Source organism: Corylus avellana, chromosome 4 (assembly GCF_965113065.1).
Source record: "Corylus avellana chromosome 4, dhCorAvel1.hap1.2, whole genome shotgun sequence".
NCBI classification, from domain to species: Eukaryota; Viridiplantae; Streptophyta; class Magnoliopsida; order Fagales; family Betulaceae; genus Corylus; species Corylus avellana.
In genome coordinates, this window is record NC_142493.1 from 975,304 (window position 1) to 999,283 (window position 23,980).

At 35.2% G+C, this 23,980-nt stretch overlaps 3 protein-coding genes and 1 pseudogene across 3 annotated transcripts; 2 read left to right on the forward strand and 2 right to left on the reverse strand.

The window, feature by feature from the left end:
- The first annotated feature begins 820 nt into the window (after positions 1 to 820).
- Positions 821 to 1,514, forward strand: LOC148586078 (uncharacterized). Its single transcript, XM_088515239.1, has 2 exons — positions 821 to 1,045; positions 1,134 to 1,514. The coding sequence occupies exons 1-2, from the start codon at positions 821 to 823 to the stop codon at positions 1,512 to 1,514; spliced, it is 606 nt and encodes a 201-aa protein (XP_088371365.1).
- An 86-nt stretch (positions 1,515 to 1,600) lies between these two features.
- Positions 1,601 to 4,381, forward strand: LOC148586079 (uncharacterized). Its single transcript, XM_088515241.1, has one exon. The coding sequence runs from the start codon at positions 1,601 to 1,603 to the stop codon at positions 4,379 to 4,381; it is 2,781 nt and encodes a 926-aa protein (XP_088371367.1).
- A 5,468-nt stretch (positions 4,382 to 9,849) lies between these two features.
- Positions 9,850 to 10,773, reverse strand: LOC148586080 (uncharacterized). Its single transcript, XM_088515242.1, has 2 exons — positions 10,005 to 10,773; positions 9,850 to 9,932 (listed from the first exon to the last, which is right to left on the reverse strand). Exons 1-2 carry the CDS (start codon positions 10,771 to 10,773, stop codon positions 9,850 to 9,852), a joined length of 852 nt encoding a protein of 283 aa, XP_088371368.1.
- A 2,128-nt stretch (positions 10,774 to 12,901) lies between these two features.
- Positions 12,902 to 16,852, reverse strand: LOC148586081 (uncharacterized; annotated as a pseudogene).
- Between the last annotated feature and the right edge of the window lie 7,128 nt (positions 16,853 to 23,980).

Here is a 23,980-nt window from a genome sequence, read left to right on the forward strand (position 1 = left end):
GTAATTTGTCATGGCGAGAAAGGTTGTACTGGAGGTTCGGGAAAGCGAATGGTGGGGTCAGAGCAAGAGTATGGCCCATGGCTTCGTGTTCCTCCTACGAAGCCATGGTTAGCAGGCAAAAAATGGTGGGAGAGGGAGGAGTCTAGTTCGGTCGGCAAAAATCAGGGGAGTTTCCATGTGGGAGAGAGACAGAAGATATGGCAGGTGTAACTGATGGAAAGGGAAGCGCTTCTAATGGCTTTGAATTCGGGGGAGTAGTTGAAGGAGTAACAGTCATGTGCTTAAATAAGGAGCAATATTTAAATGCTTCTTTGAAAAAGGATTTCCAATTAGGAAATAAAATCTGTAGTTATGGAAATGAGCATGTGAACGGAAGGAGGAGTAATGAGGAGTCAAAAGTGGTGAATGTTGGAGGAATTGATTGCGTGGGAGGAGCGGACAAAGGGGTCTTCAATGATTCTGTGCACGAAAAAGATGGGGGCATTAATCCAATGGCCAACTGTACATTCAATGTGGGTGCAGCGGGACAAGTGGGTAATAATGGCAAGGAAAGCAGCACGCCCAATCTACATGGGGATGGGCCCAACAAAAAAGTGGGTAGTTCAACTTTGCGCAAGTGGAAAAAACTGGCCCAGGAGAAAGCAAGTAAAGGGTCAGAGGCCCAACAAGATTTTACAATTCAAAGCAAACGACTTGCGGAAGAGCGGGATGAAGGTTTTAATGTAGAATCTGGCAGTAAGAGAGGAAAAAGAAATGGTGCAACTCAAAAAATCTTTCAAAGAGGAATGGCGGTGGCTGACTATCAGCCCCGCCAGTCGTCATGATTGTCTTGAGTTGGAACTGCCGGGGGCTTGTGAACCCCTGGACAGTTCGAGACCTTTGCCGGGTGGTAAAGGAAAAGCGACCCGATATGGTCTTTCTCATGGAGACCAAGTTACAAGCAAAGAGTTTGGAGTTCATAAGAATAAAGGCTAGTTTTAATAACAGTTTTGGTGTGGATAGTGTGGGCAAGAGTGGAGGCCTCGCCTTAATCTGGAAAAATGATGTTAGCATTGAGATTCAAAATTATAGTCGTTGGCATATCAACGCAGTGATCAATTCAGTGCCGGGGACGCAGGCTTGGAAATTTACAGGAATCCTGGAGTTTATTAAATTATCTCCAATCTTTTGCTCCAATTCCTTGGTTATGTGCGGGAGACTTCAACGAAATTCTGGAAGACAATGAGAAGTGGGGAGGGAGGCGTAAAGCACTGAGACAAATGCAGGACTTTCAGCAAGTTGTGGAGCAATGTAATCTGCAGGATTTGGGTTTCTCGGGTCCCAAATTCACTTGGCATAATGGACATGAAGCGGAGGATTTTACCCAAGAAAGGCTTGACAGAGCTTTCGGCAATATGGAGTGGTGTGAATTTTTTACTAATGTTCAAGTGGAGGTTCTGGTGGCCAGAAGTTCGGATCATGCTCCATTATTTATTGACTGCTCAACTGGGAGGAGGACGGGACGAAGGAAATAATCAAGAGAGTTTGGAGGCAAAAGGAGAGGAAAGGTGACGCCTGGCAAGGAATTAAAAGTAATTTGGAGCATAGTAAAAGAGAGTTAATGCAATGGAGAAAGAAGGAGGTCCCACCAACTGAAGATATTATTTCTCAAAAATCTGCACTACTACGAACTCTGCAGGAGGTAGAAGGTAATGCTAGGAGGGGTGAGATTAAAAGATTGCAAACTGAGTTGGGTGATCTTTTGGCTCAGGCTGATGTAACGTGGAGACAAAGAGCAAAAATGCATTGGCTCAAAAATGGGGACAAGAACACACGCTTCTTTCATGAATGCGTAAAACAGAGGAGATGTAAAAATATTATCTCTCAAATTGATGATGAGGAGGGCAGGAGATGGTCCAATCCGAGAGAAGTTGAAAGGGCTTTTTGTTCTTATTATCAGAATCTGTTCACATCCTCACACCCTACTGGGGTGGATGAAAGTCTGGATTTATTGCCCAATAGAGTCACAGCTAAAATGAATTCCAGACTTGTTCGGGAGCCCACCATGGAGGAGATTTATATGGCTTTATCCCAAATGGATCCCATGAAAGCGCCAGGCCCCGACGGTTTCCCGACTTGTTTCTTTCAAGATCATTGGGCCGCGGTGGGTCCCAAAGTTGGAAAAGTCGTCTCCAATTTTTTCAGGTACGGAAACATTGATAAGGATATTAATTTTACTCACATAGCCCTTATTCCCAAGAAGATTAGAGCGACGAAAGTCACTGATTTTAGACCGATTAGTCTTTGTAATGTGATTTACAAAATTATTTCTAAAGTGTTAGCTAATCGGTTAAAAATCATACTTCCGGATATTATCTCACCCAATCAAAGTGCTTTCATTTCGGGGAGATTAATTACGGATAACATTTTGGTGGCCTATGAAACACTTCACACTATGCAGTCTAGGATGTGGGGTAAGGTGGGATATATGGCTTTAAAACTCGATATGAGTAAAGCCTATGATAGAGTGGAATGGGTCTTTTTGGAGTCGGTGATGAGAAAGATGGGCTTTGATGCGAAATGGGTGGGGCTTGTAATGTCTTGTGTTACTAGTGTCAATTATCCAATAATTATCAATGGGGAACCCGTTGGTCTTATCCGTCCTTCTAGAGGGATTAGACAAGGGGATCCAATTTCGCCTTACCTTTTCTTGCTTTGTGCAGAGGTCCTCAGTTTTAAATTCCAACAGGCTGCTTTAAATGGAAGGCTTAAGGGAGTCCCTACTTCGCTAAGGGGCCCTAAGATTAACCATTTATTTTTTGCAGACGACAGCCTAATTTTCTGTAAGGCTAATTTGCAAGATTGGGCCTTTTTGTCAGAAATTCTGGAAGATTATGAGGCCGTCTCAGGGCAACGTTTGAATAAAGAGAAGACTGCTGTTTTTTTCAGCAGAAATACTAGCAGGGAAGATTGGCTGAAATTGGAAGCAAAAATTGGTAGCAGGCCGTCCTTTGCGTGGAGAAGTTTATTGGCTGCTACTGTCTTGTTGAGGGAAGGGATGATTTGGCGGATAGGGAACGGGCAGAGTGTCAATATCTGGGGGTCTAAATGGATTCCTAAGCCTATATCCTTTAAAGTTCAGTCTCCATGCTTATCTTTGGCAAGTGATGAGAAAGTTGCAGCCCTAATGGACCCACATTCAAGGGGCTGGAATGTTCCTCTGATACAATCTCTGTTTGAAAAAGAAGAGGCAGAAATTATATGCAATATCCCTCTCAGCAGATTTGACTGTTCGGATAAAATGGTCTGGAGAGCAACGCCATCGGGAATATTTACTGTCAGAAGCGCTTATTTTTTGGAGCAAGAAAGAATTCAAGGTGAGGGGGGCGCGAGCTCAGAAGGCAACGGCTGGAATTTTTTCTGGAAATTGATATGGGGCCTTCCAATCCCAAATTCCACGAAAGTCTTCCTATGGAGGGCGTGTAGTAATCTGCTTCCAACCAGAGATAATCTTCTGCGGAGGGGAATGGACCTGGAGGTGGGGTGTTTTCTGTGCAGTCAAGAGACCGAAACAATACTCCACGTGTTGTGGGAGTGTCCAGCTGCACGGGATGTATGGGGGGTGTGTGATAGGAAAATCCAGAAAATGGGGAGTCTGGGTACAGATTTTAGAGAGATATTGGTGAAGCTTTCGGAGAGATGCAGTTCTGATGAGATGGGATTAATTGCAACAATAGCCCAATGCATTTGGAAAAGGAGAAATAACGTTTTGCATGGAGGTATGTTTACACACCCAGACCGGTTGACCCATGAAGCAAAGGAGACCCACGAGATGTTCTTGGAAGCAAATCAGAAGCAGGACAGGTTAAATGAAATTTTACGTGAAACAGGGGTGGATGCGGAAGTCTGGAGGTGCCCACCACCTGGGTTCTACAAAATTAATTGGGATGTCGGTATGGATGAGAGGAATAATCGGTTGGGAGTTGGGGTGCTTATAAGAGACTCCTTTGGAGAGGTCATCGCAGCAAGGAGCATGACAATCCAGACTAAACAACCACCAGTTATAGGGGAAGCCATGGGAGCAGTTTATGCAGCAGAGTTTGGACGTGACATAGGTGTTCAAGATGTAATTTTGGAAGGGGATTCTCTGATTGTGGTTAAAGCGCTTCAAGCTGAGACTGAAGACTTGAGTCCTTACGGACACCTCATAGATGATGCTAGAATGCTTCTACGACATTTTCGAACGGCTCAAGTCAGACATGTGAAGAGAAATTCTAATAAAGCTGCCCATGGTTTAGCTAAAGAAGCAGTTAGAAAGTGTATTGATAATATATGGATGGAGGAGATGCCTTCATGTATTTCTGATATACTTGCTATAGAGCGTGCAGCTCTTGTAATTTAGAGTTTTGAAGCTCTGGATTTTCTCATTAATGATAAATTCTCAACATTTTCCAAAAAAAAAAAAAAAATTCCATCAGATTATAATTTAGCAAATTTCTTCTTTTAAAATGTAATTCCATATTCTTTATTTGGTATTCTTTCAAATTTATAGTGTTAATTCACAATTATTAAGAGAATAATATTGCTACCTAGCTATTTGTACGTAACTCTTGTATTTAATTTATTCCCTCTCTTTAATTCTCTTTGCATTACATCCGGTAGATTTAGTAAACACATGAGTTTTTATGGACTCAAGTCAAGGATATGCTAAACTTCAATATTATTGGCTCTTAATTATGGTGAGGCTGCACCGACAACAAAAAAGAAAAAAAAAAAAGGAGAAGAAAGATAAAGCAAGAGAATAGAATAAAGGAGCATGAAAACTAATATATAAGAGGGACAATAAGAAAACAAAAAAAAAAGAGGTATGTAGACAAAAGAAAAGAATAAAGGAAGAGCATATAAAAAAAGATAAAGAAGAAGAAGAGAAGAAAAGAATGTGTAGAAGCAAAGAAAAGAATTAGTAGGTTCTTTATAACCACCTCTGTCATAGTCTCGAAGGATCAACAAATTTGTATTTTCTTGTACAAATTAAATATCATTTAAGTTCAATTCATCTTCCATTGGCATAACAAGCTTGAAGTTTCTATTGTAGGTACTATACTCTCTTCTTTGATTACACCCTTCTCTATTGCTATTATTTTTGTAGCACATATTTCAAAGATTAACTGTTAAAACACAATAGTTGATAATGTTTATATAGTATCTGTTATGTACATTAGGACAAAATTGTCCACATATTTTAAAATTAGGATAATTTTATTTTAAATTTTTTGCCTGGCCTAATCAACTCCTCTCAATTTCATTTGAAATTGATAGATCCCCCGGTACCTGTCGGAGTAAATGTGAATGGTGAAGGATTGGGAATTGAATGGTGGGGAATTATAGATGGCAATAATTTCAACTTCCCTTTGACGTCGTCATAAATGGATGACTCGACAAGTCTAAAATTTTAGGTGTTTCAATAAGTTATGAGAACAATACTTTCCAACTTTACAATAAACTTTATGATATTCATCCATAATTAAATATTTGCAACAACTTCAACATGACCATTTATTTTAAATAATTGATTCATATTCTGCCATATTATAATACAAAATTTAAAAATCTTTTCTTTTTTTGGAATTAGGGTTGTATACCATGTTAAAGGAGAACCACGTTTCATAAAACAGAAATCACTAGTTTGAATCTTCATCTCTCATTTCCTCTCCCGGTTGCCATTGTGTAAACATATATCATATAGACTCATTATTTTTTTTAGACTTTTTTAAAATAGAATATAAATTAAATGATTTAATTCATCTCTTTCTTTTCGCTTAAACTTGTAGAACAAGTGGCGATTTAATATAGTATCAGAGCTAAAAATCATGAGTTTACATGTTAAGAGAAAGTTTGAGCCAACACGTAAGGACAAGTGATATAATATAAATTAAATGATTAAATTTTTATCTTCTTATTGTCTTAAACTTTTAAAACAAGTTGTGATTTAACATTCCATCAAAATTTTATTTATTTCCCTCATTTGCTATGTAAGCTATTGTTCTCATAAAATGAGATTATCTTTGTCCAAATTATCAGGTCAAGCTGTGTAGTATTCCAAGCACAAATCACAAAGTAAATTAAGATTTTATACATATTTAAGATATACATATCACTTTTAGAGGCTGGATTGAATGAAATTTTGCCTACCCAATTTGACTTGTAAGAAATCTAAGGAGAGAAAACCATGTGAGATAGCCACCTCAGATTATATTCAAGTTTCTTTGGTTTTTCAGTCTTTCTTTATTCTTTTCTTTGTCTTCATACCTTATCTTTTCTTCTTCCCCCTCTTATATATTTCTTTTCATGCTCCTTTATTTTATTCTCTCTTGTTTTATCCTTTTCTGTATCTCCACACCTTCCTTTCTTGCCAGCTTCATTCTTCCGTACATAGAAAACATATATGTTTACTAGTATACTAGATGTAGTGCAGTAATATGTGAGAAAAAGAAAAGGAATAAAGTAAAAGAGTTGCGAACAAAGCAAAGTATAGCAATATTTGTTCAAAAAAAAAAAAAAATTCTCTTCTAATCATGAAAATATCTCGAAGTCTACAATTAACACCATGATTTCATAGATTACTGAAGAATACCACATAAAGTATATGGTATTACATTTTGGAGAGAAAAAAATTGGCTACATTATAATGGAGTGCAATAGCAGAGTAATTATATGTCGCAATTAAATTTTCCAAGTTGTAGCCTACACCCTAAAAACCTCTAACTCTTAAATACAATAAAAATTGAAAAGAAATTTAAATAATAAAAAACGAGAACCGTCTCAAACATTGTTCAAATACCTAACAGAGCGGATTTTTTTTTTTCTCTGAGTAAATAGGAGAACGGTTATAATGAATCAAAAACCAAAAAATGATAGGCTCTCTAACAACAAATCCAAAAAAAAAAAGAGACAGAGCTGAATCTAAAAACAGAAAATAGGAAATAGGTATATAAATGATCCAAAAGGGATCATAATTGGGGTTGGATTTTAACATGTTCTTTATTTTTAAGTAGTTGGTTAAAGTAATAAATTTTGATCAATGAAAGAATTTTACGAATCAATTTAGTTTCCTACAAACATTTATGTCAAAACAAATATATATAGCCTTTTATCACCACAAAAAACAAATATAGCCTTCAAAAAACATTATGGATTTGGAAAGTAGTCCGGATAATTGCACCACACTTGAGTTGAATAACATTGATAGTAATATAATTTCAACACATAAAAAAAGTGTTTAAAATTATGTTTAGTGGTCATAGCAATTATGCAGTTCAACAGCGCCGCCAAGTCTCAATTCCAACATCATCAACATCTTCCAAATTAGTATATCGATGGATCATTACTTTGATATTTGAGTGATTAGAACAATTAATCCAAAAAACATTATACATTCTTAATCAATTTTGATTTTATTTTTTGATTTTTGATTTTGATTTATTTATTTTAATATTTTGTTGTGCCTATGAAACTAGGACAAAGGTGGGTTATAAAGAACCTAGTTAATTGATCAATCCTTAATTTCTTCTTTTCTTTGTCTCTACACATTCTTTTCTTCGATCTCCTCTTCTTCTTCTTCTTCTTCTCCTTCTTCTTTTCTTTTGTATGTGCACAATAAACAGAGAATTGGTAGAGCAAAAAATGAAAATAGAATAGGTTGCAACTATATGCCATTGAGAAGGAGGTGCTACACCTAGCTCATTGCCCAAGCCAGGTGAACATAGAATCCTGGGTTTGAAGCTGATACATTCTATGTGCAGCCTCAGGGTCAACTATCACAATAAACAAGGGGCCAAATTTTGATATTTTGCACTTGGACCAGAATCATTTTTATAAGTTGCCAGACCCTCCAAAAAAGTCTGGTGAAAAATAAAATGAAAAGGCAAATTAATTAATCTTGTGGTGCAATTTGTTAGAGCAAAAAAAGAAAAAAAAGAAAAAAAAGTAGGTTGGAGACTTTTCTGATATATTGGATGCTTGTGAACATCAATCGTTACAATCCGTCCTTAATTTGGATCAGGCAAGGGGGCCAAGCTGGAGGATTTAGACAGAAAGGAAGAACAGATGGAGGATTTAAGGTGCATTGGATCAAAATCATGAAGTTATGAGAAGTTCTGACTTGAACAAACCCTTCCCTCATATGCGCTGCATATTGTCATACCTCATAAAATTCGATCAACTTGGTCTTAATTAATTAGGAAAAGTGCAGGTAACGGCCAACACTAAATCAGGGCCATCCTAAGGCTTTAAATTAATTGGCCTCTTTCACCATGTTTTAAGCCTACTCAGTGAGTTTTTTAGAAAAAAAAGAAAAGAAAAGAAAAAAATGATTACTAGGTAGGCCATAAATTATTGTTAATTAAAAGCAATCATAAAATTTCAATAATAACAAGAAAGAAAAACAAAAAAGAAGAATATTATTGAAAGGCATATAAAAATTAACAAAATTTATTATATTGTAACTACAATTACAATTATATATATATATATTTGTTTATTCAAGCAATTAATTAATCAGCTCATGATCTTTATCTATGATTTTTTAACCTAAAACGTTGATCACCAGAGTATATATATGATTACTTTGTATGAGAAAAGTAATTGCAAAGAGTTTTAACTACAGAGTCGGCTTAATATATGTTTGTTTGCTCATACATTCTTCACAATTTTGTAAAGTATTGACTAGTTCAGCAACTTAATAAAACATGATTTTCACTCTCTCCAAGCTAAGAATTTTCATCAATGCCAATGATATCAGTAATGATGAGAGTTGTAAAATGAGCTTGAGAAAATGAGAATGGAGCACAAAGTTGCTGTCTCAACCGAAGCAAGAAAGAGGTTTAGTGCCCACAACTACAAGTCTACAAGGATATTCAAACTAGTCTTTCTCTGCTCAGAATTGGGGAGAAAGATAATTGAGCCAATCGGGGTGGCTTCTAGAACTGGGATTTACTCTAGTTCTGATACCTGGAATGCAATTAGGGAGAAACATGATGCGGTGGATTGGTTTCCTCTGATTTGGTACAAGTTGCTGCAATGGGGTTTTCAAGGGGATGTGAAATGTGTATGATTGAGGACAGAGCATTTATTTTGTGCTTGTGGTGTTAGCAAGAGAATTTGGGTTTTAGTCATGCAGAAATGTGGTGTTTTGAAACTTCCTACTAGCTGGAAATATGTTATCTCATTGGGTTTGAAACATTGGAAGAAGAAGACTTTGCAGGCCAAATATTTGTAGACTGCTGTTTTGTCTTTAGCTGTGACTAGAGGTTGATTGTAATATGTTTTGTTAGTGATCTATAAATGTTACTCAATTTTCCTGAAAAAAAAAAAAAAAAAAAATAGAATGGATACGATTTTTCTAAAACATGTACGTAGACATCGAAACATAATCAAATGAAAAATATATACAATAAGCTTTCCTCTCTCTTTCACATACATAAATGTGCCAATTAATTAAGCTAACCATCGTCAAAAAGTTATTTCCCTCTCTCTCTTAGTTTTTTCAGATAAAACTCAAACAATACTCGTCATGGACGGTAAATTTGCACTGAGTACATTCTAAGGCATTGTCAACAAATGACTCACTACATGCATCACATGGAGGGGAGTGCTCAGTCTTTTGGACAATAGTGAGAGGATGCTAGTGATCTTCATATGTAATAGTTCTTCCATAGTCAATGCCCGGATTCTTTCCAAGAAAGCATTGAGGATGAGCAGTGAACTTACATTTTACACAGTAATAGAACTAATGATCAAGATGATCTCTTTCTTCTTCACAAACTAGACAATAACATTCTTCCAAATCACCTTCATGAATATAGGAGAGTTTCAGGAGATGTGTATCATATTCATATCTAGCAACGAGTGGAAGAGTTGCACATTTAAAACACAAAGAGAACTTGTCACACAGACAAAGTTCACACCCTTTTCACCACAAGCATCACAAGTTTCCAAAGATTTTATAGCAAGGAAGAGGAAGTGTTGGTGACCTTCATGTTTAATAGTTTTTGGAATTAAACAACATTGAACATCATAGTTGAAACAACCACACTCATTGCATTTATAGTGAAAGCCATGGTGATAGCGTTCACAAGCATCACATTCGAACAATCCAATTGCATCCACATTTGGATCCTGTGAGAGGAGGGTGAGCGAATGTTTATGAAATAGCCCTCGCTTAATGGTTGTGGGTAGTTTAATACATCTGTTATGGATGGAAAAATTGCACTGTGTACAGCCATAAAACGGGACGGAGATTATAAATTGCATACACGCCTCACAACGCATATCATCCATGAGCTTTTTATCGATTAAGATTAAATTATGTTGTGGATGACTGAAATGTTTGATCTCCTGAGGGCTAGCTCTTTCATCCTCTGCTAGATTGATCCCCTCCACCAAATGAACCAACTGAGTTGCATCCACCTCAGTGGTAGCACTCTCGTTCTCATTTTCAACTTTAAAATAATTGGCATAATTCAAGTGAGTAACGTAATTACATTTTCGACAATAGTAAGCTGCATATTCTGTATTCACCTTTTTACGACATACTTCACAAAATACATTGTCATATTGCTTGACTTGATGAAGAGAATAGGTGTGAGTGAGTGAGTGATCATGTATCGTAGTTTTGATTGTGCGTGAAAATTGAGCACACTTACCATGAATCAGGACTCGGCAATCGCTGCATTGGTAGGCAAAATCGGGTGGAGGATCAGGGGCCAAAGTGAAGTTTCTCCTATAATTTTTCATTGAGAAACAAATAAACAAATTACTCCATGAACAACAACACAAACTAAAAAATTATCAGCCAAAAATAACGATAAGAAACTCTCTCTCACTATTATTTCCTTAATTCAATGTAAAATTTACAAAAGAAAAGTAATTATTTGAATAAAAAATAATTCTAGCAAAAAAAAAAAGAGAAAAAAAAAAACTGTAATATAATTTTTCATTGAGAAACAACGATTGGAAAATTGAAAAGAACTGGGGAAAAATCCACTTTACCCCCCTGAAGTTTCAGGGGTTTTTCAATTTGAACCCCAAAGTTTAAAAATTGGCAATGTACCCCCCTAATGTTTCAAAAATTTTCAATTTAAACCTTCCGTTATTAATTTCCATCAAATTAGAGGAAATCTCAAAATTACATAATTACCCTCATGCTTTTTTTAAAAAAAATTTCCATCAAATTTAACGGAAATTCGTAACGGAAGGTTTAAATTGAAAATTTTTGAAACATTGGGGGGGTACATTGCCAATTTTTAAACTTTGGGGTTCAAATTGAAATACTCCTGAAATTTCAGGGGGGTAAAGTGAATTTTTCCCAAAGAACTGTTATAGGAAAATAAATAAAGAAAGAAAGAAAAGAACTGTAGTATAATTTTTCATTGAGAAACAACAATTGGAAACTCTCTCTCCTCTTTTTCCTGAATTGAGTGTGAAATTGACAAAGGAACATTGAGATATAAATAGAAAGTAAGAGAAGAGAAAAGAAAAATAAACAAAGAGAGAAAAATAGAATTTGAGAACCTTTTGTTTTTTACATTAAGAAATCAATTAAATACATTCCAAATAAAACCCTTACGTTTTAATTGTCTCACATTGAGATATAAAGAGAAAGCATGAGAAGATAAAAAAAAATAAATAAATAAAGAGAGAGTGTGGGAACCTTTTATTTTCTTCATTAAGACAATTAAATATATTACAAATAAAACTCATACGTTTTAATTGTCTCACATTGAGCTATAAACAGAAAGCAAGAGAAGATAAAAAGAAAATTAAATAAAGAGAGAGAAATAGAGAATTTGAAAATATTTTGTTTTCTTCGTTAAGACAATTCAACGCATTACAAATAATACCCCTTCAACTGTAAAATTATGGAAGAGTGAGAGTTAGCACAATTAATTTTTTTTTAAAAAAAAAACAAAAAACAAACCGATTGAAATATAAAATTATGGGAGAGAGAAATAGTTAAGACACTTAAACCATAGAATTAGTTTAGAGAGAGAAAAGAAATTGTTCAAACATAAAATTATAGGAGAGAGAGAGAGAGACGGAGTGAGAGAGAGATGTGGGAGATGGAGTTAAGACAATATATATATATATATATATATATATATATATATATATATATATATATATATATATATATATATATATATAGACACGTGTCGCAATTCTAAGCACTCTCAACATCAAAACTCCACTTTTATATATATATATATATATGAACATGATTAGTTTATTTGAGCAATTAATCAGCTCATGATCTTTATATATGAACCTAAAAAGTTGATGACCCGTTCCTCAATTTCACTCATACTGTCATACATTTTTCACAATTTTATAAAGTATTGACCGGTTCAGCAAAGTAATAAAAGATGATTCTAAATATGCATGATGATGTTCATCATGAGATATAGTATTTAGTAGACAATTTGATGAAGTGGGAGTAAAAATTAATTATTGCATTAATACTTGTAAAAAAAAAACTCAAATGTTGATATAATGAATGATTTTCATTGCCACATCATCTTAATCATATAACAGCCATACAAAACTCTACTGAATATCAGTTCTCGTTCATCAATGCCCATGTGATATCAATGGTGGTGAGAGTTGTAAGATGAGAATGAAGCACAAGTTGTCTTAATTTGCTAAGCCAAAGCAACTCGCAATAAAAGGAATATGTTGAGGAGAGGTAAAGTAAAGATTTTTCTAAAACACTTACAACTAGACATCGAAACAAGATCAAATAATATAATAAAAATTATATATTAATATGTAAGCAAATAGTTTTAGTCGTAAGCAATGTATATCAAAATAAACTACATACAATAAGTTTTTTCCTCTCTTTCACACGCATAAATGTGCCACCTAATTAAGATACCAATCGTTAAAGAAGTTACTTCACTCTTTCTTTGTTCAGATCTCTCAAACAATCGCGATGGACGTTAAACTTGCATTGAGTACATGCTAAGGCCATGTCTTCGAAAGAATTGCCACATACATCACATGGAGGAGAGTGCTTAGTCTTTTGGACAGTAGTGAGAGGATGCTCGTTGTAACATCCCCAGCCCGTTAAGGCTGAGTTTGCCACTTTTCTTCTTTTACAACAAAAGTTTTTGCAAAGATCTATAAGGTCTATTAGAGTACTTGATTTTAGAGGATACGAAAAACGTATAAAACATTATTCAAGAGATTTTATTACAAGCGAAATTAGAAAACATTAAACTTTAGTTGCGGAATATCTTATCATTACAATAACTTATATGAAAAGACTTTGAAAATTAATAATTATTCCCACCCCATTCCGGCCTCCTATTCCAGCATCCTTTCTACCTGAAAACAAGAAATAAAACTGAATGAGCCCAAAGGGGGCCCAGCAAGTAAAATCCACAACCATAAATAGTTTTACTCTTTGTTCTCAGTTTTGAAAATCATTTTCGCAAATAAATATAATTCTAGCCATAATAATATCTGTATGTACGGTTGCATCTCCCGTAACATATACATACTATTACATCTAGTAATAGATCATCGTTGTAAATCATCTTTATAAATTATCATCATAATGCATCATTATAAATAATCTCTGTAAATCATCATAGCATATCATCGTTGAAAATATAGTATCATTTTCTCATAATAAGGCCCATGTACACTATTACCCCTGTGCACGAGGGTTGCGGGTCCTGTGACCATGGCACTGAACTGAGGCCTCAGCCATGCCCGACCGTCAATTAACTCTTTCTTGGTGCACTCAACGGTCTAGTTGATGGAATACCACCTTCTGGCATAGCCTCCTTCAGTGGTTTCGCCTCCATCCGAGTATCGGTACCGAACTCTCATCTTATCTTATCTTGGGGCCAAAAATACTCTCCTCCATACATGTGCCCTCATTTCATAAACATTTATCTCATCTCTTATACTTTTCTTTGTACTTCTTTTGATGCATCTTAGGGCAACATGTAGGAGGGTTTATCATCATTTTTCTTTCTTATAATCATCATCATTTCTCAACTTTCTTTTCTTAAAATGGAAACTTTTCCAAATATAAACTTGTTGTGCTTAAAAAGCCTTTAAAGAAATATAAACTTTCTAAATAATTCTTTTAGAGATCCTTCATGCATGCAACATAACTTCATAATACGTAAATAAAATAATCATTTACAATTTACTAAAGAATGAATAAATAGCATGACATGAAGTAACTTTAGAAGGGGTAGTGAATTTACTTACCTCTAGACTGAAGCTAGAAGTGGTATGAAGGAATCTAGTTGCTCCAATATGACTAACACCACTAGTATATCTTTTGAAACTAATTTCTAAAGTCCGCTATCTCTTGTGTTCTTTCTTTCTTGTAGCGCTTGGTCTCGCCCTTTCTCTCTCTGTTCTGAGTAAACACTCTTAGAAAGAAGAAAGACCGAGTAAAAAGCGGAAGAAGGAAGAATATATGCAAGAGATGGGAGAGGAGATGAGTGGTGAAAATTCTGAAAGAGAAGAGCTCTATTTATAGGAGAAAATCAAATACTATTCCACCAACCCTACACTATTCCACCAACCCTTTACTATTTCACCAACCCTATACTATTCCACCAACCCTACACTATTCCACCTTCAATTTACGATTATACCCTCATTCTTTCTTCAATTTACAATTATACCCTCATTTTACTATTTCACCAACCCTATACTATTTCACCAACCCTATACTATTCCACCAACCCTATACTATTCTACCTTCAATTTACGATTATACCCTCATTCTATCTTCAATTTACAATTATACCCTCATTTTACTATTTCACCAACCCTATACTATTTCACCAATTACCATTCTCTAATTACCACTCTCATAAATTTTCCAAGAATTAAAATCCTTAGCTACAATGGATATTAAAATAACATCATTATCAAAATAATCTATTTAAATAGCTTTGAAAATTCTGGGACACTACACTCGTGATCTTCATCTATGTAAGTTCTTCCATAGTTAATGTTCGGATTCGTCCCAAGAACACATTGGGGATGAGTAGTAAAGTTGCATTTTTCACAGTAATAGAACCAATAATCTGGATGATCTCTTTCTTCTTCACAATTAGACAATAATATTCTCTAGAATCATCTTCACGTGCATAAGAGAGTTTTAAGATATGTGTATCATATTCATGTCTAACTACAAGTGGAAGAGTTGCACATATAATACACAAGTAAAACTTGCAATTAGTGCATGTGAACCAAAGTAGTCTATTTTCACCACAAGCATTGCAAGCACCATCAGCATCGGATAATATTGAAGGAATGAAGAGAGAGTGTTGGTGACTTTCATGTTCAAGGGTTTCTGGAATTACACAACATTGAAGATCAATGTTATCCTCACACTTGTCACATCTATAGATGAAGCCATGATGATAACGTTTACAAGTACCTCACCAAAACAATCCATCCATGGATGGAGCCTTTGAGAGGAGGGTGAATGGGTGGTCATCAAGTCGCCATCGCTTAATTGTTGAGGGTAGTTTAGCACACCTATTATGAAGAAAAAAGTTGCATTTCACACAGCCATAAAACGAGACGGAGATTATAAATTGCATACATGCCTCACAACGCTTATTCTCCATGAGCTCTTCATCTATGAGGACTAAGTAATGTTGTGGATGATTGAAATGGTCGATCTCCCGAGGGCCAGCTCTTTCGTCCACTGCTAGCTTGATCCCCTCCACCAAATGAACCACATTAGCTTCATCTTTAAAAAATCTGCGATGTATTCCAATGTCTTTGTACATCTTGTTGAATTCAATTGTGCAATTCAAGTGGGCAATGTAGCTGCATACTCGACAAGAGTAAGTTGCATACTTCGTATTCACCTTCTTATAACAAAGTTTACAAAATATGTCATGGTCCTTAAATTGAGGAAGAGAATAGGTCAAAGTGAGGGAGTGATTATGTGATAAAATTTCAACAGTGCGTTGAAATCGAGCACATTTATGGTGAATCAAGAGTTTGCAGATGCTACACAGGTAGGCAATGTCCTTGCACTCCTCACCATAGACTTGGCAAGTGAACCGTATCTGCGTCGTGGTGGCAACAAATGCATGTTGGTGACAATTAACGGCATTAATTCGCCAACGAGAACGACATTTACGTCGGGGGCATAATCACAGAGGGAACATCGATAAAAGCAGCATCTACTGCAACAGTTGCGGCAAGAATCACAATAATTATGCTCTGATTGCACTCGGAGAATAAGGGTGTGCTTTGAGTGCACGGGGTGTTGTATCACGTGAGGTAGGCCGGTGCATTGTTTATGCATGAGGAATTTTCACTTGGGGATGGAGCATTTGTAAGCGAGACCAAATACTGGTTCCTCGCATCCCGGGCAAACTTGTTCCTCGTTGCCAGTATTGCCCAACTCTTCTATGAACATCAAATGATGTTTTTTCCTCAAATCATGTTTGGCTTGCATCTTTACTACGGGTGTTGGATCGATGCAAGATTTATGTTGTAGGAAGTTGCATTCCAAGCATTTGTAGGTGGGATGTCCCAATACTAATTCTTTGCACACCCAGCAAACAACTTGGTTGTTGCCATCATCACTTTTCGTCTCCTCATTCTCCTCTTCGCTTTCTGTCTCCTCATTCTCCTCTTCGCTTCCCATCTCCTCATAATTCTCCTCTTTACTTCCCGTCTCCTCATTCTCTTCGTCATTTTGCAGCTCCTTACAGAAGATCAAGTGATGCCTTTCGGGCTCCTCATGATTCTCTTCATCATTTTTCAGCTCCTCACAGAAGATCAAGTGATGCCATCGACTACAATCTCTGACATCCATCTCTCTCAATCTCTTATACACACAAGCCCAAAAATCCCTGACTTGGTTAGTATTAATTAATAAAAAAGAAAATGAGAGAAGTTGTAGTGTCCCAGAATTTTCAAAGCTATTTAAATAGATTATTTTGATAATGATGTTATTTTAATATCCATTGTAGCTAAGGATTTTAATTCTTGGGAAATTTATGAGAGTGGTAATTAGAGAATGGTAATTGGTGAAATAATAGGATAGTAAATATGTAGCACCTCAGATTTTGAAAGTCTTATTTTAGAGATATTAATTTGATGCTATGATTATATTCATATTAGGCAATGATGTTAATTCTTGAGAAATTTATGATATTGTATGAATGGTAATTGGAAATTGGTAGGTAGAATAGTAAGTGGTAGGTGGAATAGTAAGTGGTAGGTGAAATAGTAAGTGGTAGGTAGAATAGTAAGTGGTAGGTGGAATAGTAGGTGGTAGGTGAAATAGTAAGTGGTAGGTAGAATAGTAAGTGGTAGGTGGAATAGTAGGTGGTAGGTGAAATAGTAAAATGAGGGTATAATTGTAAATTGAAGGTAGAATAGTGTTTGATTTTCTCCTATACATAGAACTCTTCTCCTTCACAATTTTCACAACTCATCTCCTCTCCCATCTCTTGCATATATATTCTTCCTTCTTCCGCTTTTTACTCGGTCTTTCTTCTTTCTAAGAGTATTTACTCAAAACAGAGAGAGAAAGGGCGAGACCAAGCGCTACAAGAAAGAAAGAACACAAGAGATAGCGGACTTTAGAAATTAGTTTCAAAAGATATACTAGTGGTGTTAGTCATACTGGAGCAACTGGATTCCTTCATACCACTTTTAGCTTCAGTCTAGAGGTAAGTAAATTCACTACCCCTTCTAAAGTTACTTCATGTCATGCTATTTATTCATTCTTGTATCAAACTGTAAATGATTATTTTATTTACGTATTATGAAGTTATGTTGCATGCATGAAGGATTTCTAAATGAATTATGTAGAAAGTTTCTATTTCTTTAAACGCTTTCTATGTACAACAAGTTTATATTTGGAAAAGTTTCCATTTTAAGAAAAGAAAGTTGAGAAATGATGATGATTATAAGAAAGAAAAATGATGATAAACCCTCCTATATGTTGCCCTAAGATGCATCAAAAGAAGTACAAAGAAAAGTACAAGAGATGAGATAAATGTTTATGAAATGAGGGCACATGTATGGAGGAGAGTATTTTTGGCCCCAAGATAAGATAAGATGAGAGTTCGGTACCGATACTCGGATGGAGGCGAAACCACTGAAGGAGGCTATGCCAGAAGGTGGTATTCCATCAACAGACCGTTGAGTGCACCAAGAAAAAGAGTTAATTGACGGTCGGGCATGGCTGAGGCTACAGTTCAGTGCCATGGTCACAAGGACCCGCAACCCTCGTGCACAGGGGTAATAGTGTACATGGGCCTTATTATGAGAAAATGATACTATATTTTCAACGAAGATATGCTAAGATGATTTACAAAGATTATTTATAATGATGCATTATGATGATGATTTATAAAGATGATTTACAACGATGATCTATTACTAGATGTAATAGTATGTATATGTTACGGGAGATGCAACCGTACATACAGATATTATTATGGCTAGAATTATATTTATTTGAGAAAATGATTTTCAAAACTGAGAACAAGGAGTAAAACTATTTATGGTTGTGGATTTTACTTGCTGGGCCCCCTTTGGGCTCATTCAGTTTTATTTCTTGTTTTCAGGTAGAAAGGATGCTGGAATAGGAGGCCGGAATGGGGTGGAAATAATTATTAATTTTCAAAGTCTTTTCATATAAGTTATTGTAATGATATGATATTCCGCAACTAAAGTTTAATGTTTTCTAATTCCGCTTGTAATAAAATCTCTTGAAAAAAATGTTTTATACATTTTTCGTATCCTTTAAAATCAAGTACTCTGATAGACCTTATAAATCTTTGCAAGAACTTTTGTTGTAAAAGAAGAAAAGTGGCAAACTCAGCCTTAACGGGCTGGGGATGTTACAATTTTGGTATCAGAGCAAAGGTTATAAGGTTCTGGTAGACTTTTTTTTAAAAAAAAAAAAAAAAAAAAAAAAAAAAAAAAAAATTTGGGGGGGTTAATGAGAAGCCACATTCCGGCCAAGTAGAGTGTGCATTGTTGTGTGGTCTCTAATAAATGATGCATGAGCATTTTTCTAATGGTTAATTTTTGTTAAAAAAAAAAAAAAAAAAAAAAATCGTCTTAGTGTGATTAATTTGGAGGATTTTATTATTGTGATCAAGTTAATGACGGAGATGAATTTTTATTTTATACATAGGTTGTGATCTATAGTATCTGCCTATTTGGATTTGCGGCAGTTTTCTAGAGTATCGATTGATAAGGGTATATTTTAAGGTGTCTCGAGGATTTAGAAAAGATTATTGATCATGATTTAAAAATCGTATGATGATTTTATAGATTTAGGTTGCGAGCTAATTTGTGAAATTAACTTGTTGATAAAATGGTTTTATTGATTTAGGTTGTGAAACAAATTGTGTAAGTGACTTGGTAACGAATGATCTTATGGATGTCGGTTGTGAAAAGATTCTTGAACTGAATTAATGGTATAAGAGCTTATATGAGTTTTTGGTAATGGCTAAGGTTTGGTCGATGACAATAATGATACTATGATTGATGTTATAATATATGGATTGATGAATAAGGATTACGTAGTGGCATGAAGTGAATGCCTAAGTGTTGCAGGGATAAATGCAAATGAGGTATACCCTAGAATCTATAAGATATTTTGATATATAAAGTTGTGGTTTAAGGATTTTGATATTTTCAAATGATTGTGATGACTTTAAGGTACAATTCATGAAATCTTTGAGGTGATTCTTAGAATTTGAGGTGCTAGGTTTTCTGTAATTAAGGTAAATTATATTGAAGTGATGCTTAAAGTTTTGAGGATGAATTGATGCTCCTAGGTTGTGGATAAGATTTAAATTTTGAGGCATTAGTGGATATGGAATTATGAGAAATTTTAGTTACATGCCAAAGCTTTTGATATAATTTTCTTTTACTAAGTAAGGATAATGAATTATTATTCTTGAGGTAAATTGAAGCATAAAGGTAAGAGTTGAAAGACAATATAATATAGTGACATGATCTAAATTTCTCTTATAAGATATATGTTCAATGATATTAAAGTATTTTAGAGGTTGATAACATGTGATGGTGCATACTTAGATGTTTTATTGAGTGATTAACTTGTTAAACAGATTGTTTATTTAAATGAAGTTATTATAATGACATGATGATTATATAATGAATATTGAATGAGTACTGAATGATTACGAAAAGAAATGTTTGGAGAACAAGCTCCTTATAATATTACATACCAGAGTCCATAAAAAAAAAAAAAAAAAAAAAAAAAAAGGAATTTGTTGCATAAAGAGACACGTGGTAATGATGAGCAGATGATTCCTCAGAGCTGCTCCAGGAAAATTATTTCTGCATAGAGAAAACCTAGTATGAGCAGAATCATATATATTTATATAATTGAATTATCAAAGGGAATATTTATTTCTAATGAAGTACCCGACTAGAGCTTGTGCGGAAAGACTTGCAACACCCCTGGACATCGACCAGAAGTTTATCGTACTGTCGCTGGAGATGTTTGGTATTCTTCTCCATTTTTAGCATCTTTGGTCCCATGTATTCCGCATAAGATAACACCATCTTTTTCAGCTGAGCATTCTCCTGCTTCAAATCTATGTGTTTTCGTTTGTAGTATTTGAGCAGTCGCTGTAAGACCCCGATTTGGTTTCTTGAGACTTTCAGCTCTTCAGCTCTGGCACTCAAACGTTGTGCCATGTCAGAAACTGAAGCAGCACCTTGGATACTGAATGCCAATGAGTTATTAATAGCATCAGTATCCGACCTATCAGCTAAGAACGTTTGATCCCGTGGAATTACGAGACCTTTGGCCACTGCTACAGCAGTAGAATCATGGAGCATGATAGAATCGTGAATAGTGATAAGACGATTGTCAAAGACAAAAGTTGGCTGCCATACGTTAGGATATGCAGCAGGTTCATTAGGGTGTGCAACAGGTACAACGGGAGGTATAGCAGGCACTTCAGGGGAAATAGCAGACACCTCCGGTTGCACGTCAGGCATAACAATGGGTTGTGCTGCAGGAGCAACATTCAAATCGAGGTTGTTAACGGATGATGATGATACTCCCATATTTAGGAGAGTAAGGAAAAATAGTTGAGAATACGAAGAAATTGGGAGAGATGAAGTACTGAGAAGAGACTAAGCGTTAGGAACTGAAGGAATTTTTGTGAAGTTTCTGGAAGCAGCAGACGAGTAGCCTTAAAGAAATTTTTTTCACTTCAAGCGAAATGAACAGTAAACGACAAAGCGTTAGGCGACCTCGGGCCGCGATGGAAACTTTGTCAAAAGATCCCGTGAAAGTAGGATCTTGTCTCCTGTCATAATTCGACTGAGCTCATTTTTCAAACCCACTGTTCAATCAACGACTTCGAATATCATGCGTGGGCAACTGAATGAAATGTCATGCCAACGCGCACCACGCGCTCGTTCGTTATCCAGAAACCCTTCATATAAATTCACACCTCTTTCTCCATTGCAACGCATGCCTTCTGATCATACCCCTTCACCTGAAATCTTCTGCTAATAGCCTTCCATACAATGAAAGCTCGACTGTTCTCCTAGTTGAGCGTATCCTCAAGAGAAAAATGCAGCATCACAACATGATTCACAAACCCAACACCTTATACTCTCAGTGGTAAACCATTGAAGCAAGATTATCGTTGATCATGTCCTGAGGAAGCAAGATTATCCTTGATCATGCTTCTCAGGCTAAATATCTCTCTTCTCTTCAAGTATCCATACATGACAGAAGAGAGAGAGCTTCCGATGTGGGTATTTTGATAGTCTCGGAAAGAGCTCACATGCAAATCATGTCCTGAAATGCTTTTCAAATCTTCATTTCTAGAAAACAACAGGACTATCAGTCTCTCTTTTTCTCTTCTTGACCTTGCAAGACCCAAGAGAGAGAGATTTTAGCATGTGTACTTTGGAACTTCCAGCTTGAAAACTTACCCATATCCTACTTTGCTTGCTTATCAATTTCATCTCTAGAACGCAGCAAGCACAATATGTATTAGTCAAGAATGGATGAGAATCTTACATTTGATGTAATCGTGTATTTCGTTTGAGTTGAAATCATAATTACGAGTTTCTTTTGTTGAGTTATGATTTGTGAAGTAAAGATGTAGTACAGAGAGATTTTGCTGATATTGTAACATCGACGCAAGATTTGGGATGAGAAAATAGAAATAATTGTGTATTTAGAATGAATCGAATTATGATGTCACTTCTGAGGTATATTCATGTAATGATGTTTGAATGTTGGTGCTATTTACTTTTACAGGTTTATGATGGTGAGAAGTTAATAATTATTAGAGCATCATATTAAAATTTCGTATGCATGATTTGGAATACTGAGATACTAAAGAGAATATAGGCAGGAATGATTTTTACACCTTTTTGATAAAATTGATTAAATTAGATCGAGAAAATTTTTGCAGGCTTGAAATGAGGACTATGATGTTTGGAGGTATAAACTATTGATCACATGATTTATTAATTTGATGTTTAAACCTTGATTGTAGACTGTTGATGAATAACTCGATTGTTGTTATTGAGGTTGGAAAGAAACAATGGAAAAGATTTTGAGGTATGATTTTAGTGTGAACTGATGAATGATTGCAGAAATCATGACTTTAGACTGTGAATAAGATTTACTCCTAGTAGAAGGAGATAAAATTTCAATATGATAAAAAAGAGTAGGCTTTGATGAAGGATTGAAAGGATTATTTAAATCTGAATCCCTCAACTTGAAGATTGGACGATAATATTATAGGTTTTAATTTCGAGGACGAAATTCTAATAAGGAGGGAAGATTGTAGTGTCCCAGAATTTTCAAAGCTATTTAAATAGATTATTTTGATAATGATGTTATTTTAATATCCATTGTAGCTAAGGATTTTAATTCTTGGGAAATTTATGAGAGTGGTAATTAGAGAATGGTAATTGGTGAAATAATAGGATAGTAAATATGTAGCACCTCAGATTTTGAAAGTCTTATTTTAGAGATATTAATTTGATGCTATGATTATATTCATATTAGGCAATGATGTTAATTCTTGAGAAATTTATGATATTGTATGAATGGTAATTGGAAATTGGTAGGTAGAATAGTAAGTGGTAGGTGGAATAGTAAGTGGTAGGTGAAATAGTAAGTGGTAGGTAGAATAGTAAGTGGTAGGTGGAATAGTAGGTGGTAGGTGAAATAGTAAGTGGTAGGTAGAATAGTAAGTGGTAGGTGGAATAGTAGGTGGTAGGTGAAATAGTAAAATGAGGGTATAATTGTAAATTGAAGGTAGAATAGTGTTTGATTTTCTCCTATAAATAGAACTCTTCTCCTTCACAATTTTCACAACTCATCTCCTCTCCCATCTCTTGCATATATATTCTTCCTTCTTCCGCTTTTTACTCGGTCTTTCTTCTTTCTAAGAGTATTTACTCAAAACAGAGAGAGAAAGGGCGAGACCAAGCGCTACAAGAAAGAAAGAACACAAGAGATAGCGGACTTTAGAAATTAGTTTCAAAAGATATACTAGTGGTGTTAGTCATATTGGAGCAACTGGATTCCTTCATACCACTTTTAGCTTCAGTCTAGAGGTAAGTAAATTCACTACCCCTTCTAAAGTTACTTCATGTCATGCTATTTATTCATTCTTGTATCAAACTGTAAATGATTATTTTATTTACGTATTATGAAGTTATGTTGCATGCATGAAGGATTTCTAAATGAATTATGTAGAAAGTTTCTATTTCTTTAAACGCTTTCTATGTACAACAAGTTTATATTTGGAAAAGTTTCCATTTTAAGAAAAGAAAGTTGAGAAATGATGATGATTATAAGAAAGAAAAATGATGATAAACCCTCATATATGTTGCCCTAAGATGCATCAAAAGAAGTACAAAGAAAAGTACAAGAGATGAGATAAATGTTTATGAAATGAGGGCA